Raw genomic sequence first — 18,576 nt, 5'->3', positions numbered from 1 at the left:
AAATTTCGAATTTTGCAGAAAACTGAATTTTCCTTTCGAAAATCATTGCAACAGAAAAATCCTGACCAGCTGTAGTTCCCATTAAACAGACAACACATGATAGACTACAATGGGTTCCAGTAATCCTCTAGATCAGGGGTGGGCAAACTTTTTGGCCTGAGGGCCACATTGGGGTTGTGAAATGGTATGGAGGGCTGGGCAAGGAGGGCTGTGCCTCCGCAAACAGCCTGGCCCCAGCCCCCTGTCCACCCCAACTGCCCCCTTCAAGCTCTCTGTTCCCTGATTGCCCCGACCCCTATTGACACTCCTGTCCCCTGACAGGCCCCCCAGAACCCTGACCAATCCCCCCCACACTTTTTGTCCCCTGACTGCCCCCTCCCCCTAACTGCCCCCCCCAGGACCCCACCCCCTACCTGCTCCCTGTCCTCCCCTTCCCGGGACCCCCTGAATCCCCAGGCGGGGGCCTCTGCAAACAGCCTGGCGCCTGCCCCCTATCCGCCCCCTCCCACTTGCCGCCCCCTGACTGCCCCCCTCAGAACCACCGACCCATCCAACTCCCCCTGCTCCCTGTCCCCTGCCCCCTATCCACACCCATGCCCCCTGACAGGCCCCCCCCAGACTCTTGACCCATCAACCCCACCACCACTTCTTGTCCCCTGACCGCCCCCTCCCGGGACCCCCGTCCCTAAACTGCCCCCCCAGGACCCCACCCCCTATCCAACTCCCCGCTCCCTGTCCCCCCACCCCATCCGACCGCCCCCTGTCCCCTGACTGCCCCCCGGGACCTCTTGCCTCCCCCTCCCACAAACCATGCTGTTCAGAGCAGCAGGACAGACTTATTAGAAAGCTTGGGAGGTGGGTGAGCGCAAGCCACACTGCCCGCGCAGTGCCATACCTACAAGGGAGGAGGGACAGCGGGGGAGGGGCTGGGGGCTAGCCTCCCAGGCTGGGAGCTCAGGGGCCGGGCAGGATGGTCCTGGAGCCTGGATGTGGCCCGTGGGCCATACTTTGCCCACCTCTGCTCTACACTGTCATGTTTATCTCCTCTAACCTCAACTCAGAGGTGACATCTATAACCTTCTTTATCTCCTCCTTTGGCTACACCTACTATAGCTCCCAGATGGATTAATCTCCTTAATGAAGGGGGAAGGAGCTCTTTTTCTAATCCCAGGAAGTAAAATTTCTACAAAATCTTGGATGCTGCTCTCTGGGTCAGGTTTAACGTTCTGGCCCAAATGAGCCAGGCGTTATGACAGTCCTTGCCACCTCAAATCACCCAAGATGATGGCTATTACTTTGATGAATATAATCAAGCAGACAATCAAAGAGAAGGAAGCAATACAGAAATTAAAACTGTCCCTAGCAAACAGAAGAAACCGCTAGTTGGACTAACCCATAAAGAGTATGCAAATATACATCTTTCAAGTCAGTCAGTTGTGACAGGGCCAGATGGCTACAGGAGAGTAACAGAAGGCAGATATATTAGCCCCAGGTTAAGTAAGTCCCTTTTCCCTGGATAAGATAACAGAGAAGGTTCCAGAACAATCGGGAACCTTCTGGAGACAATTAAGACAGACAGGCTGACTGGAACACCTGCAGCCAATTAAGAAGCTGCTAGAATCAATTAAGACAGGCTAATCAGGGCACCCGGGTTTAAAAAGGAGCTCACTTCAGTTTGTGGTGTGCGTGTAAGGAGCTGAGAGTGAGAATGTGTACTGTTGGAAGTCTGAGGAGTACAAGCATTATCAGACACCAGGAGGAAGGTCCTATAGTGAGGATAAAAAAGGTGCTGGGAGGAGGCCATGGGGAAGTAGCCCAGGGAGTTGTAGCTGTCAAACAGCTGTTCCAGGAGGCACTCTAGACAGCTGTATTCCACAGGACCCTGGGCTGGAACCCAGAGTAGAGGGCGGGCCCGGGTTCCCCACAAACCTCCCAACTCCTGGTCAGACAAAGGAGAAGTTGACTTGGACTGTGGGTTCACGAAAACAGCCAAACTGAGGGCTGCCGTGAAGCTCCAAGGCGAGCAAATCCACCAATAAGTGCAAGACCCACCCAGGTAGAGGAGGAACTTTGTCACACAATGTAAAGTAGCAAACAGAGTTTCCAAAGAGAATTTATAATTTATGAACTGGTTCACTTATTAAAATCCAGAAGCACCTCCACCCCCTCAAGTATTTTTATTCTTATATGTTTATTATGAGAGTATTTTTCTCTGGAAATATGAGAAAAGCTAAAGCACTAAAAGCTAAAAAAATTTAAGAGTCTGAAACTTAAAAGTATTTCAAGAAGGTAACAATATTACATTAACAATAATAATATTTTCCTCTTTTTTAAGTGATCAAAAAATTTCTAAGGTGACCCTTTTTTGGAGGGGGAGTAGGGCAGTGATGGGGAGAGCAGGAGCAGAAATTCATGAACGAAGTAATCAAGACAAAAGAGAAAAAAGACTCATTTCTTTACAAGGTATTCCATGCCCATTATGCAGAGAGAGAGACACAGACAGACAGTCTTCCTCCAGCAGGATACTACTCCTTAGGATAACCAGAACACACTGATCTATTTTGGAACAGGGACAAAAAGGCGGAGATTTGATTTCTGGCTTATAAAAGAAAAGGCTACCCTCTCCAAAAACGTGGGGCTCACTCTGTATTTAACTACATATTTCCAGACAATGAAAATGGTCTTCCTCTTGGAAAAGGATCTGATTTAATGGTATGTGTCAGAACATTTGTTCTAGAGTGATGACTGGGAAGGTCTTTAAATCATGATTTGAGTAATTCAGTAACTCAGCCAGAGATTATGGGGTCTATTACAAGAGTGGGTGGGCAAGTTCTGTGGCCGGCAACGTGCAGGAGGTCAGACTACATGATCATGATGGTCCCTTCTGACCTTAACGTCTACAAGTCTATGATACAGGGGGCACCACTATGCAGTAGCAGGTTATTGGACTAGAAATCATAAAACCTATGTTTTAGCCACACTCCCATTATCCTGCCGAGTGGCCTTACTCAACTCTCTCCACCTTTCCATTCTTCAGTTTCCCCATCTGAAAAGGGGGGGGTGAGGACTTCTACTGTCTTCTGTAAAGTGTTTTCGGTTCTATCGATGAAGAGCTCTATATAAGAGCTAAGTAGTGCTATTATTTGTTAAGAGACAGATTTGAAAGTGTGGTGTTCAGAGTGTCCCCAGAGAGACTCTATCCTGACAAAGAAGATCCATCACTCTTCGCTAATAGGAAATATCCCCTCCCTATAGCCATATATAGAAGGCTATTTGAGCTGCCAAAACTTTATGCAGGAGATTAAGGGAAACTTGCAGTTAACATCCACAAGTTTTTTATACACACTGCTTCTAACTCTGTGCAGAAAGACGCAGACCTCCCACTCCTACCATCCTGTTGATGATTAGACAGTGGCACACCAGGAATTAATAGATTATATAGGCCCAACCCGAAGTTTACTCGAGTCAATGGCAAGGCTCCTTTGACTTCAATGATCTTTGAATAAGGCCCTAGAAAAATTTAGTGTGGGAACTGAAAGGGTATCTTAATGTGGATTTCGGATCCCTCAGCAATCCAGGCCAGACCAAAAACAAAACACCACCACTACCAACAGTATTTTCATTTAATTGCAAAATAATCTGGTATCTGCTTTGACTTGCTAAAAAGATGCCTCTGAAGTCTTCCACTTCTCTGATTTTTGGAGATAAATGTGAGATGGGGAAGGACAAAAAGCAAATGGAAGAAGCTATATAGTCTTTTCTTTTGCAGTTCAAAAATGCCTCTGAATGTCAAAATACACACACATAAATTAAATCTCATTTTATATATATATGAAGTGTCACAACAATATGGTGCTGTACTCTGTTAAAATAAATGTAATTTACTGAAGGAAATCACTTATTAGTATTAACCCTGTCTATAGTTAGTAAGGGACACACGTCTTCTCTTCCTTTAAATCCAATAAGGATATTAGATTGCAGTCTAAAAGTGTCTTCTGATTCATCTTATGCTGGCCTGACTGTGCTACAAAACCTAATGCAGTTTATTCAATTCTTCCCCTTAATACACTAATTGTACCAATATACTTTACTTACTGAGCCAATGCCATCCATCAATGTTAGTAATGAAGCTACAACTCTTTTTTCTACTTCATTCTGAGCCCCTTCTCTCTTCGGACAGAGTGCATCCAGCTCATCAATAAATATAATTGATGGACGACTGAAAGAAAAATAAATAAAAGCAACTTATCTGCTAATTGTGCACAGTAGCATTTAAAACATTTAGGCTTTGATTTTCAAAACTAATGGATATGGACACCCAATTCCATTAAAATTAAGGGGCATCCAAATCTCTTAGGTGACTGAAACTTTCAGACCTGAAGTATGTTTCTGCTCCAATAAACGACTCTGTAAAATAATTGCATTGTGTGATTCCATGTTTATTGTGTCTCAGATTCTATACTGACCTTATTCTGTTTACAAGTAAAAAGATGGCTTTTCTAGGTGCTGTCCTTGCAAATTTAAACTGGGACCTAAAAGTCAAGCTGGGTTCTCTCTTGCTCCTGTCCTCAGTTGAATTTGGCCCTCCAAATTAATTTAGTTTACAATTCTATTGGTTAAACTTGAGTGAGAATATTTTAGTACTGAATCTGGCCCTATAGGTACAGTCACACATGGTTCAGATAGCCATTAAAAGCACTTGAGTACATACTACATGCCCACAGTAATCACAACTTTCATGTCCACGCCAACAGGTTTTTCAAAAAAAAAAAAAAACCACAATATTAAAATTCTCTAAGATTTTAACAAGGTTTTTGTTTTTCCGCTCAATAATGTTAGTGACAACTTTCTACCATTCTGTTTCTATGATGAAACATGGGTAAAACAAAAGATGGGCTTCTCTGATTTAAGATGAGTATCTCTTTTGGCTCAGGTGGCAGAACATTTCCACCGGAAATTAGAAATCAGCCCAAACTAAATCTTTGCTTCTTAACACCCTTGGAACTAAAGTAAACGAACTCTGGATCTGGATCCAGTGTATCTGGCTTGGGTTCCTTTCTATTGCAAATGAGAGGTTTGAGTTCTACCACCAACTAGGATGAGAATTTAATATTTTATTTAGGACACACGCTAATTGGTTTGGAATACTATGCAACCTCCTCCTTAAATGACATTGCACTTATTATAAGTGACCAAAAACACAAAATGTGTAGATTAGAACTTCATTACTCTCCTTTGTGCCAAGCTGTATATAAATAAAACTTATCTACATTTAAAATACCTCTGCAGGGAAAATATTACAATCCAGAGAACTTCATAAGCTTTTCTTTACACAATAATGTCAAAATTAGTATCACACATGAACATGTATGTAAATCAGAACGAACGAAAATGAATGTACCGTTGAGAGGCTTCAGCAAATATCTGTCGTAATCTTGATTCAGTCTCACCATAAAACCTGAAACAATCACAATATTTTAGAAGCAGAACTTTTATTGTTTTCCCAGTTGGGGCGGGACTCTATTCCTTGAGTTGCCACAAGATGGCGTTCAAACCTAAGGATAATAATTTAGGCATGGCCCAATATCTAAACAAATACTTTGCCTCAGTCTTTAATGAGGCTAATGAGGAGCTTAGGGATAATGGTAGCATGATAAATGGGAATGAGGATATGGAGGTAGATATTACCATATCTGAGGTAGAAGCGAAACTCGAACAGCTTAATGGGACTGAATCCAGAGGCCCAGATAATCTTCATCCAAGAATGTTAAAGGAACTGGCACATGCAATTGCAAGCCCATTAGCAAGAATTTTTAATGAATCTGTAAACTCAGGGGTTGTACCGTACGATTGGAGAATTGCTAACATAGTTCCTATTTTTAAGAAAAGGAAAAAAGGTGATTCAGGTAACTACAGGCCAGTTAGTTTGACATCTGTAGTATGCAAGGTCTTGGAAAAAATTTTGAAGGAGAAAGTAGTTAAGAATATTGAGGTCAGTGGTAATTGGGACAAAATACAACATAGTTTTACAAAAGGTAGATCGTGCCAAACCAACCTGATCTCCTTCTTTGAGAAGGTAACAGATTTTTTAGACAAAGGAAACGCAGTGGATCTAATTTACCTCAATTTCAGTAAGGCATCCGATACGGTTCCACATGGGGAATTATTAGCTACATTGGAAAAGATGGGGCTCAATATGAAAATTGAAAGGTGGATAAGGATGTCGTTAAAGGGGAGACTACAACAGGTCATACTGAAAGGTGACCTGTCAGGCTTGAAGGACGTTACTAGTGGAGTCCCTCAGGGATCGGTTTTGGGACCAATCTTATTTAATCTGTTTATTACTGACCTTGTCACAAAAAGCGGGAATGTGCTAATAAAGTTTGCAGATTACACAAAGCTGGGAGGTATTGGCAATACAGAGAAGGACAGGGATATCCTACAGGAAGATCTGGATGACCTTGTAAACTGGAGTAATAGTAATAGGATGAAATTTAATAGCGAAAAGTGCAAGGTCGTGCATTTAGGGATTAACAAGAAGAATTTTTGTTATAAACTGTTTCAGAGTAGCAGCCATGTTAGTCTGTATCCGCAAAAAGAGAAGGAGTACTTGTGGCACCTTAGAGACTAACACATTTATTTGAGCATAAGCTTTAGTGAGCTACAGCTCACTTCATCGGATGCATTCAGTGGAAAATACAGTGGGGAGATTTATATACACAGAGAACACGAAACAATGGATGTTACCATACACACTGTAAGGAGCATGATCACTTAAGAGGAGTTAATACCAGCAGTCGAGCCGGGGGGGGGGGGGGGGGAGAGAGAGAAGAGAACCTTTTGTAGTGATAATCAAGGTGGGCCATTTCCAGCGGTTGACAAGAACGTCTGAGGAATGGGGGGAATAAACATGGGGAAATAGTTTTACTTATTAATTCCAATTCGGCAGTCTCTCACTGGAGTCTGTTTTTGAAGTTTTTTTGTTGAAGAATTGTCACTTTTAGGTCTCTAATCAAGTGACCAGAGAGATTGAAGTGTTCTCCGACAGGTTTATGAATGTTATAATTCTTGACATCTGATTTGTGTCCATTTATTCTTTTACGTAGAGACTGTCCAGTTTGACCAATGTACATGGCAGAGGGGCATTGCTGGCACATGATGGCATATATCACATTAGTGGATGTGCAGGTGAACAAGCCTCTGATAGTGTGGCTGATATGATTAGGCCCTATGATGGTGTCCCCAACGCATCATCAAGGATCTACAACCTATCCTGAAGGATGACCCATCACTCTCACAGATCTTGGGAGACAGACCAGTCCTTGCTTACAGACAGCCCCCCAACCTGAAGCAAATACTCACCAGCAACCACGCACCACACAACAGAACCACTAACCCAGGAACCTATCCTTGCAACAAAGCCCGTTGCCAACTGTGTCCACATATCTATTCAGGGGACACCATCATCGGGCCTAATCACATCAGCCACAATATCAGAGGCTCGTTCACCTGCACATCCACCAACGTGATATATGCCATCATGTGCCAGCAATGTTGCTCTGCCATGTACATTGGTCAAACTGGACAAATTCTCATCTATAGCCTCATCCTTTATTTTACTGTGCTTTAACAAACCATCCTTTTTCCTTGTTGGACATACAACTGGCAAGCAGATGCAGTTCTAATTATTTATCAAATTATGTCCTTTTTTTCCCCATTCCACTGCCATACATACCCCTCTGTACTATACAATATAAGACTCCTCTTCAAAGGAATGAAGAAAACAGCCTCCTGTTACTTCATTTCACTGGGGGGGGGGGTGACAACTGTACTTTTCACTCTAGAACAATAAGCAGCGTAATCCCTTCCCCATGAACTTCTGAGAGTTGGGACATATGTACTGGACCCAATTCTACGTATTTATACACTGTGCAACTCCAATGGATATAAGCCAGTACAGAATTTGTCCCGATGTCTCTAAGTTACTGATGTAATAAATTAGATGAACTTACTTGCTTATAATTTCAGGACCATTAATAACTGAAACATGGGCTCCCACTTCATTTGCAACAGCTCTAGCAATCATGGTCTTCCCAGTACCTGGGGGGCCATAGAGTAGCACCCCTCTAGGAGGAGGAATTCCTTTAAACAAACACAAAACAGAGAGAAAAAGCGTTACTTGTGCTTAAGACAGTTGTGAACAAATCAAATCACTATGCTCCACCGCTCTACAATATATATGTCTACATTACTGATTTCTATATTCTGCATGCTTCTATTTAAGAAATATAGGTATATACTATTTTTTAATAAAAATTATATAAAATGTTATTTTTCCCCAGTAATCCTATTGAAATAATTCTGATTGAAAGCCTAACATTAATTAAATCTTTATCATGTTACTCAAGATTCCTACAATACTGTTTGTACAAATACTCCAGCACAATAAAACCACTCCACTTCATTACAGGTATGCACACCCTAAATAATAATATAAAAAAACACTGGAAATATCAAAAATAAGAATGAATGTGCCTCTGTAATAGCAAATATTAGAGATTGGGGATAGCTGAGAGCTACTGATGAGCACTAGGTCAGACAAGGGCATCTGCTAGGGATGTCGGTAAAACAAGGTGTCTCTGCATATAGTTAAAACTCAAGAGAAATTACAGCTGAGAGACAGATTGGGAACACAAGTATATTCTGAAAAAATTAAACAGTTTCAGCCTAGAGTCCAATAAAATAGGCCCACGCCCCAAAATTAAAAACAAGAAGTTTAAAAGCCAAAAAATAGGTGAACTAGAATTCCTGACAATGGACAAGGGACCTTGGCAGAATGAGCATTACTGAAATACGGTAGAATGACAAACAGTCAATGAAATATTGTATAGTTTATTGCCAGGTTTACAAGAAGGACCAATTGTACCACAGAGGTAAGGGAACAAAACCTAATGAGATAAAATTCCTGAGAACTGTGTATTCTGTAGGGATACAAAGCCCAACCCCTAGGAGTACATATGCAAGCAGAACAAAAAACTAAGTATTAATTGACAAGAGTTAGGAAGAAACTTCCACTATTGCCAGGTTACTCCTTAAAGTCCACCGAGGGAATAGTTGCACATTCCTTGATGCTTGTCAATGTGAAGGAAAGAGACCAAGTGTCTGGTCTAGTATTCAATTCCTATGCTACTGTACTGGAGATAACCACATATTCAAGCCTAATGATCTTGAAGCAAATATACGGCTTGATCATCTCTCTGATTCCATTAGCAGAGGAGGTGCTGATTATCCAGACCTCACCTGTGATATGGTGCAGGATTTGCAGCAGCATCCCTTGTCACTGACACATGAAATTCACTGGTGCATCTTGAGGTTTGGGTTCTCTAAATAGAGCATGGATGGGCATTCTCCATGGCAGTATCCCACAGAAACCCAGAGGGAAGCCCTATGCAATTTCAACTGACACACCCATCTTTGTCTAACATGGATTGTCCCTCTGTTCCGTCAACCCACATCTCCCCAGAGGAGAAGCAATGCACAAGCATAGCGCCCCTGGAATGAATAATTCTGGCCCATATCCCAGGACCACATGGATCTCAGAACATACATGGGTTGGGGGGGGGTCAAACACCTTGGCCATTCCAGAGAGAGACAAGTAATCCCCCTACTGACATCATGATTCTGAGGGTGAAAACCTGGTTATTTCCCTCACCGTGGCAGATTCTTCTCACCTAGAGCACAATCTCTCCACTCAGAGTGATTTATGGGTCAAAGCAGACAGAGTTTACCTCAAAAAACCTGCAAGAATAGCAGCCACACCACTCTCCTACCTCTATCTATTCCCTTTCTAGAAAAAACTTCCCCACGACTAACTTTTCCTAGAAATTATGGATAGAAAACACGTATTAAGATCATCTAATTCATTTGCTGCAAGTGAAGAATTATTATTGTTCTCTACAGTACTCTCTAGTGCAATGGTTCCCAAACTTGTTCCGCCGCTTGTGCTGGGAAAGCTCCTAGCAGGCCAGGCCAGTTTATTTACCTGCCGCGTCCGCAGGTTTCGCCCAATCGCAGATCCCAGTGGCCGCAGTTCGCTGCTCCAGGCCAATGGGAGCCGCTGGAAGCGGCACAGGCCGAGGGACATACTGGCCGCTGCTTCCAGCGGCTCCCATTGGCCTGGAGCAGTGAACCGCGGCCACTGGGAGCTGTAATCGGCCGAACCTGCAGACACGGCAGGTAAACAAACCGGCCCAGCCCACCAGGGCTTTCCCTGCACAAGCGGCGGAACAAGTTTGGGAACCACTGCTCTAGTGCTTTGTTCCATCTTGTGTTACAATGTTCCAAGCATTGTGATTTAATCTAAGAAATCATCATAATAAATAATTTTAACATTTAAATCATTGCATCCTTTCCTATTCACAGGGGGAAAGATGGGTGAATTGCACTATATTCTTTTCTATAATTTGCAGAAACTCTGGGTCAGACAGAGGGAATTAAAAGAGGAGAGGGAAGAGGGTAAAAACTAGAATTTGATTGGCCAGACGATCTTTAATTTGAATGCACTTTTTTTAATTGAACTCTATAAAAACAGACTTTAAGCAGTGGAGTTACAGAAGAGTACCTTTATTTTTCAAGTGACTGACTCTGTAACTCCTTGCTGCTTGTCATGAGTTCTCCTGGGTAACTACACCATCACAGACTCTTCTCTCTAAGGCATGATCCTTACAACCTAAACATTTGGTTATTAAAAAAGGAACAACTGTAAAGAAGATAATTATAACAGAGTTTAGTTGGGAACTAAAGTACATCAAATCTGTATCACACAGAGAGGGAGTGCGTGTTTCATATAGAATGACTTGTTAAAATGGATGAAAGAAATGGTAAGTTAAAGAAAAACATTGTCTTAGATGACGAAAACCAACTCTTAGACATCATACCGTAACACTTGAACAATTCAGGCTGCTTCAGGGGCAGTTCAATTGTTTCTCTAATAGTTTGTAGCTGGCTGCTTAAACCACCTATCATGTCATAGGTAAGGTTAGGTTTACAGTCATGTTCTTCTGTTGCAATGGTCTGATTCTCAATGAAATTGACTCTAGTTCTTGAAGAAATGAAGTAAAATGTATCCAAATTGCATTTTGCTCCAGTTTTGCCAATGGGCAACAATCTCATGCTGTCTTTGTCTCTGATTAATTCAGAGCCATCAATAAGGTCTCTGACATTCCCCTCGTCACAGAACTCATCTGTCCGGTCATAATCCTGCTCACCCCCTATCACCACAGCATTTGAAGTAACTGGTGAACTTTGAGCCATCAGCTTGCATGGAGTGCTGGTAGATGCTCCTTCCTGGTTGTCTTCTATGTCCAACTTGCTGAGCTGCAAAGACAAGTTTAGAGCGCTGGTCTCCAAATCAGTCTTCTCAAGGACTGGCTCTTGTGTTTCACTGAAAACAGTACTGCTCTGCATTTTCAGCAGGACCCCATCTGTTCCTTTCACCCTGGTCACCATCAAGTTGCAAGGTTTGCCATAGAAAGTGAGATGCAAAAGGTTGCCTGGCAAAACTATCTTCCCATCTACAACAAGATTAAATTTAAAAAAAAAAAAAAACCATACATATTAATCTTATTTTCCAGCAATAATTTTCAAATACAAATGAATTAGAACAATTTTTCCATCAGCAAACCTCTAAAACGGATGTCACAAATTAACTGTCCTAAAAGACAAGGTGATAAAAGACAGGAAAATACAGTTCTTATCTAAAATGATGCCTTCAAACATAGCCAGCCTATATAAGGATAAGTATTCTGAATGACTGGCCATTGGAATATTTCTGGTTGTTTTAAATTTTGGAGCTCATAAAAAGTTGCAGATTAAGGAACTGTCTTTCCTAGAAATAGAAACTCTCTATTTATTAGTGTTGTCCACTGACTCAAGATTTATCACAACTCTTATGAGACATGATGTTTTACTTTAAATCCCAGCTCCTGGAGTCATGTGCTTACGTGAGAATCTCAGCTCTCTCTCTCTCTTTTTTTTTTAAAAAAAGATTTGCCCTCCTGGTTGCAGAGAACAGCTTCAAAATATAACCCAACCAATGCAGCCTAACAGCCCAAAACCAGAAGGCAAATAAAAAGAACCCAAAATTTATTTTTAATCACAAGATTTTAATCCAATCTCATGATTTTTTTACTTTTGGGGTTGGCAATACCACTATTAATGTACTGATGAAGTACAATCCATTGCTTCTACTCTATAGCAATTAAATGTTTGAGTAGATGGACTAAACATTTTTAGCTATGTAAAAAGGGATAGGAAATTATCTACAAAACAAGGAGCATCAGTTTTGTCCAATATGATGGGAGGCTCAGGGTGTCAAATATATTGAATGTAAATACTGATACACTAAAAACTGTACTAAACCTCATGGCAGAGTTTTGAATTCTCTCTCCTCATAACAGAAATAAATTCATAACCACAGTTGTTTGGAGTACATCACATTATAATGCAGAAGACCAAGGAAGACTTTTAAACCATCTCAGAATGAACTGACTGCAACCATGACGGACTGAAAACTATGTTTCATGCGAGTATATTATTATTTGATATTTATATCATAGTGAGGTGATGTCGCCCAGAATGAATAGGTCAATAAAAAGTTTACAGAGTTTGTAAAACAAGCTAAAGGCCTATGACCAATGCTAACAAGGCAAAAGTCATTTTGGAATAAGCCTTTGATGAAGATAGTAGGTGACTGATATTTACTCTCAAGAAACAGCTTCTCTACTAATATATATATATATATATATATATATATGTAAAACAAAAAACACAAACCACTTACCTAGATTTCGCAAAAGACAAACAGACAAGTCTTCAACATTAATACAGGCATCTTTGTCCCTGTGGTTGTGATGAAAAACAATTTTACAATCCCCCAGTAATTCTAAAAACAGAATCAGTCTATAATATTGATAAACCATGATTTACTCATATTAACAGTAAATTCTTTGTTTTGCAGTATAGGATATAATTTAACTCTGCAAACAGAAGAAACTGACGGGAAAATTTACAAGTTGCTCTATTTCACTCATTGTAGTCTAGTGATAAATACAATGTAAATATATTTGCTCTAAAGCTCATTAAAAACCAGTTTAAATATTACCATTTCTTTGGATTCTTCATATAAAATACTATATTTACAACAATATAAGTCAAGGTTTATCATTCCTTAAAATGAGAAGCATGAGATACATACATCTCCCAAGTGACTACAGTTGTGACTTACAGCGAGGGTGGTTACTACATTTTCCTAATCAGTAAATACCACATTTTATACCACAGGCCTGCAAATACTTTCATACACGAGTAATCCATTGATTTAATGGGCAATACATGCATTTGTAAAGGTAAGCACAAATGTGAGCATTTGCAGATCTGAGGACTGACCTTTACTCCAACTATGCAAGGTTTTCCCTGAGATATATTCTCTAGTACTGTACTTCATGCAATCCAGTTTTAAATGTGGGCTCTTAAACCATTTACCTCTCAAGAATATCAATTGTCTAACACACCACACTTTCAGGATTTTTTTTCCTGATAATTAGCCTAAATTTTCTCTCTGTTTCTCGTCCCTAATTTTACCTTGTTCCGTAACCATGTTAAATAATTCTTCCACTTCCTTGGCATTTATATTTACACCCTTGAAATATTTGTAGATGATCATCACAAATTATCCTTTTCCCCTTTACACTAAAAGAAAGAAAGATGCTTCTCAAAAACAAAATTAAACCAAAACATTTAAAAAAAAAAAAAAAAAAAGAAAACACACCAGATACAGAAACTGCAACTAAAATTATGGTCAACAGAGGGAGTTCTAAGTCTACTAATCACAAAAGGTCTCTTCCCAAATACTTTTACTGATCAAGGAGAAAATTCTAGGACAAGAAACATATCATAAATTTTTGAGAAACTTCAAGTCGCCATACAATTTTATGACCCTAAAGCAGCAAACATATGTATTTAATTACTTTTACATATCTAAGTAAAACTCTTGAAGTCATTTAGACCAGTGGTTCTCAAGCAGGAGTATGGATACACCTAGGGTACGCAAACACCTTCCAGGGGTACATCAATTTATCTAGATATTTGCCTAGTTTTATAACTGGCTACATAAAAAGCTGAGGAGCTGCTGATATATTACTGTGACTCTTTGGCAATGTACATTGGTAAATTCTGGCTCCTTCTCAGGCTCGGGTTGGCCACCCCTGCTTCAAGGCTTAAACCAAGCATTAACTGATGAGGTTAGAAAAAGCTTGACCAAAGGGCTGGTTATTCCTTAACTCAGGGATTCTTTACACCTTCCTCTGAAGCATCTGTTACTGGCTACTGTACAAGACAGGATACAGAACTAGATGGACCACTGGTTTGAGCATATATTCTTCTGAGAGCACAGACAGCTACAAAAGTTATATAAAATCATAGGGCTCAAGTCTAGTTGCTCTACCTAAGCAAATGCAAAATCTACACTAACAGCATGTCCAGAGACAATTTACATTTTTAAAGGGAAGTCAGATTTGTAAAATTATTTCACCCTTCCTAATGAAAACTCCACACTCATATAAATACTTCTTTTGGCCTCAACTACTCAATCAGTAGGGACTTTGCAGCATCGGAGAGAAGGCTTTGGATTCTTTGACCACGGGATGGAGGAGTGCAAGGCAGAGACGGGCTCCACCTAACGAAGAGAGGGAAAAGCATCTTCGCAAGCAGGCTGGCTAACCTAGTGAGGAGGGCTCTAAGTTAGGTTCACTGGTAGAAGGAGACCAAAGCCCTGAGGTAAGTGGGGAAGTGGGATACCGGGAGGAAGCACGAGCAGGAGCGTGCGAGAGGGGAGGGCTCCTGCCTCATACTGAGAAAGAGGGAGGATCACTGAGTTATCTCAAATGCCTATACACAAATGCAAGAAGCCTGGGAAACAAGCAGGGAGAACTGGAAGTCCTGGCAGTCAAGGAATTATGATGTGATTGGAATAACAGAGACTTGGTGGGATAACTCACATGACTGGAGTACTGTCATGGATGGATATAAACTGTTCAGGAAGGACAGGCAGGGCAGAAAAGGTGGGGGAGTTGCACTGTATGTAAGGGAGCAGTATCACTGCTCAGAGCTCAAGTATGAAACTGCAGAAAAACCTGAGAGTCTCTGGATTAAGTTTAGAAGCGTGAGCAACAAGGGTGATGTCATGGTGGGAGTCTGCTATAAACCACTGGACCAGGGGGATGAGGTGGACGAGGCTTTCTTCCAGCAACTCACGGAAGTTACTAGAGCGCAGGCCCTGGTTCTCATAGGAGACTTCAATCATCCTGATATTTGCTGGGAGAGCAATATAGCGGTGCACAGACAATCCAGGAAGTTTTTGGAAAGTGTAGGGGACAATTTCCTGTTGCAAGTGCTGGAGGAACCAACTAGGGGCAGAGCTCTTCTTGACCTGCTGTTCACAAACCGGGAAGAATTAGTTGGGGAAGCAAAAGTGGAGGGGAACCTGGGAGGCAGTGACCATGAGATGGTCGAGTTCAGGATCCTGACACAGGGAAGAAAGGAAAGCAGCAGAATACGGACCCTGGACTTCAGGAAAGCAGACTTTGACTCCCTCAGGGAACTGATGGGCACGATCCCCTGGGAGAATAACATGAGGGGGAAAGGAGTCCAGGAGAGCTGGCTGTATTTTAAAGAATCCTTATTGAGGTTACAGGGACAAACCATCCCGATGTGTAGAAAGAATAGTAAATATGGCAGGCGACCAGCTTGGCTTAACATTGAAATCCTTGCTGATCTTAAACACAAAAAAGAAGCTTACAAGAAGTGGAAGATTGGACAAATGACCAGGGAAGAATATAAAAATATTGCTCAGGCATGCAGGAGTGAAATCAGGAAACACACCTGGAGTTGCAGCTAGCAAGAGATGTTAAGAGTAACAAGAAGGGTTTCTTCAGGTATGTTAGCAACAAGAAGAAAGTCAAGGAAGGTGTGGGCCCCTTACTGAATGAGGGAGGCAACCTAGCGACAGAGGATGTGGAAAAAGCAAAACGTACTGAATGCTTTTTTTGCCTCTGTCTTCACGAACAAGGTCAACTCCCAGACTACTGCACTGGGCAGCACAGCATGGGGAGGAGGTGACCAGCCCTCTGTGGAGAAAGAAGTGGTTCGGGACTATTTAGAAAAGCTGGACGAGCACAAGTCCATGGGGCCAGATGCACTGCGGATGTGATTGCAGAGCCATTGACCATTATCTTTGAAAACTCATGGTGATCGGGGGAAGTCCCAGACAACTGGAAAAAGGCTAATGTAGTGCCCATCTTTAAAAAAAGGGAAGAAGCAAGATCTGGGAAACTACAGGCCAGTCAGCCTCACCTCAGTCCCTGGAAAAAATCATGGAGCAGGTCCTCAAGGAATCAATTCTGAAGCACTCAGAGGAGAAGAAAGTGATCAGGAACAGTCAGCATGGATTCACCAAGTGCAAGTCATGCCTGACTAATCCAATTGCCTTCTATGACGAGATAACTGGCTCTGTGGATCAGGGGAAAGCAGTGGACGTGTTGTTCCTTGACTTTAGCAAAGCTTTTGACATGGTCTCCCACAGTATTCTTGCCAGCAAGTTAAAGAAGTATGGGCTGGATGAATGGACTATAAGGTGGATAAAAAGCTGGCTAGATTGGCGGGCTCAACTGATCAATGGCTCCATGTCTAGTTGGCAGCCGGTATCAAGTGGAGTGCCCCAACGGTCGGTCCTCGGGCCGGTTTTGTTCAATATCTTCATAAATGATCTGGAGGATGGTGTGGATTGCACCCTCAGCAAATTTGCAGATGACACTAAACTGGGAGGAGAGGTAGATACGCTGGAGGGTAGGGATAGGATACAGAGGGACCTAGACAAATTAGAGGATTGGGCCAAAAGAAATCTGATGAGGTTGAACAAGGACAAGTGCAGAATCCTGCACTTAGGACGGAAGAATCCAATGCACAGCTACAGACCAGGGACCGAATGGCTAGGCAGCAGTTCTGCAGAAAAGAACCTATGGGTTACAGTGGATGAGAAGCTGGATATAAGTCAACAGTGTGCCCTTGTTGCCAAGAAGGCCAATGGCATTTTGAGATGTGTAAGTAGGGGCACTGCCAGCAGATTGAGGGACGTGATCGTTCTCCTCTATTCGACGTTGGTGAGGCCTCATCTGGAGTACTATGTCCAGTTTTGGGCCCCACACTACAAGAAGGATGTGGAAAACGTGGAAAACGTCCAGCGGAGGGCAACAAAAATGATTAGGGGGCAGGAGCACATGACTTATGAGGAGAGGCTGAGGGAACTGGGATTGTTTAGTCTGCAGAAGAGAAGAATGAGGGGGGATTTGATAGCTGCTTTCAACTACCTGAAAGGGGATTCCAAAGAGGATGGATCTAGACTGTTCTCAGTGGTAGCAGATGACAGAACAAGGAGTAATGGTCTCAAGTTGCAGTGGGGGAGGTTTAGGTTGGATATTAGGAAAAACTTTTTCCACTAGAAGGGTGGTGAAACACTGGAATGCATTACCTAGGGAGGTGGTGGAATCTCCTTCCTGAGCAGATTTTAAGGTCAGGCTTGACAAAGCCCTGGCTGGGATGATTTAGTTGGGAATTGGTCCTGCTTTGAGCAGGGCGTTGGACTGGATGACCTCCTGAGGTCCCTTCCAACCCTGATATTCTTTGATTCTATGATCAGCCTCTTAATTACAATATTCACAACACACAAGTAATGAGTTTTTCTAATATTTCTTTTAACCTGACAGGATCTCTTTTAAGCAGAGACCATGCTCATCCTTTAAATAACCCGAAACCAAATTAAACACATTTTTTTTTTGTTTTATGGTCACAAAGAATTGCTAGAACCAACTTAGCACAACTTCTGTTTCTACAGGAGATATTAGGTCAAGAAACTAATAAATATATAAAACACCTGCTAGCTCCTATTTCCTATTATCCTGACATGCTTCCCTTCATGATTTCATTTTTCCTTTTCAATTATCAATAACAAATTGTGATGGGGTGTACAAACCCCACACCAGTGACACAGGGGTGGAAGAGCTAATCTGAGCTAATCCTGCCCCTCTAGCCAAGGGTGGCAAAAGGGTTTTAAAGCAGGAGGTTCCAGACTGTTGCTGGGAGACAGCAGCTCTACGGTTCCCAAGAGGGACTCCTGGAAAGCTTCAGAGAAATTGCCCTCAAGGACATACGCTGATCCTACAAGAAGACAGCACACCACGATATACCAGCCGGGCAGGATGGGTTTGGAAAGCTCCAAAGCAACCAGTGGTCATTGCTGCTATCCTCAATCCCTCCTGGCGTTAGGGAATCTGAGACTATACTAAAAGGACTTGGGGAACAAAAGCCCCTTCAAACCTAGTCAGACTATTCCTCTCAGTTTAGTAGCACCAAGATGCCTCTTAATGCAGTTTTGCAGCACCCGGACACCAGGAAGTGCTTATCAGTTACCTGAGAACTGAGACACAAATATGCAATTTATAAATGGATACAGGCTACATTAAA

General features: G+C 42.0%; 1 protein-coding gene across 4 annotated transcripts in view; it reads right to left on the bottom strand.

Annotated features, from left to right (window-relative positions):
- Positions 1 to 18,576, bottom strand: part of AFG2A (AFG2 AAA ATPase homolog A) — a 312,752-nt gene that overhangs the window by 290,776 nt on the left and 3,400 nt on the right. For all 4 annotated transcript variants that reach the window (XR_012158550.1, XM_073341065.1, XM_073341067.1 and 1 more), the window contains exons 4-8: positions 12,842 to 12,900; positions 10,938 to 11,573; positions 8,013 to 8,142; positions 5,402 to 5,458; positions 4,096 to 4,219 (exon numbers count right to left, since the gene is read on the bottom strand). Coding sequence is in view for 3 of the 4 variants with exons in the window: in XM_073341065.1 (XP_073197166.1) it covers positions 4,096 to 4,219; positions 5,402 to 5,458; positions 8,013 to 8,142; positions 10,938 to 11,573; positions 12,842 to 12,900 (1,006 nt within the window). In the remaining variant the exon portion in view is untranslated. The remainder of the gene's footprint in view (positions 1 to 4,095; positions 4,220 to 5,401; positions 5,459 to 8,012; positions 8,143 to 10,937; positions 11,574 to 12,841; positions 12,901 to 18,576) is intronic.

Source organism: Lepidochelys kempii, chromosome 4, assembly GCF_965140265.1.
Source record: "Lepidochelys kempii isolate rLepKem1 chromosome 4, rLepKem1.hap2, whole genome shotgun sequence".
In the NCBI taxonomy this organism is placed as follows: Eukaryota; Metazoa; Chordata; order Testudines; family Cheloniidae; genus Lepidochelys; species Lepidochelys kempii.
Note: the sequence above shows the minus strand (reverse complement) of the source record. Positions and strands in the feature narration are given on the sequence as shown.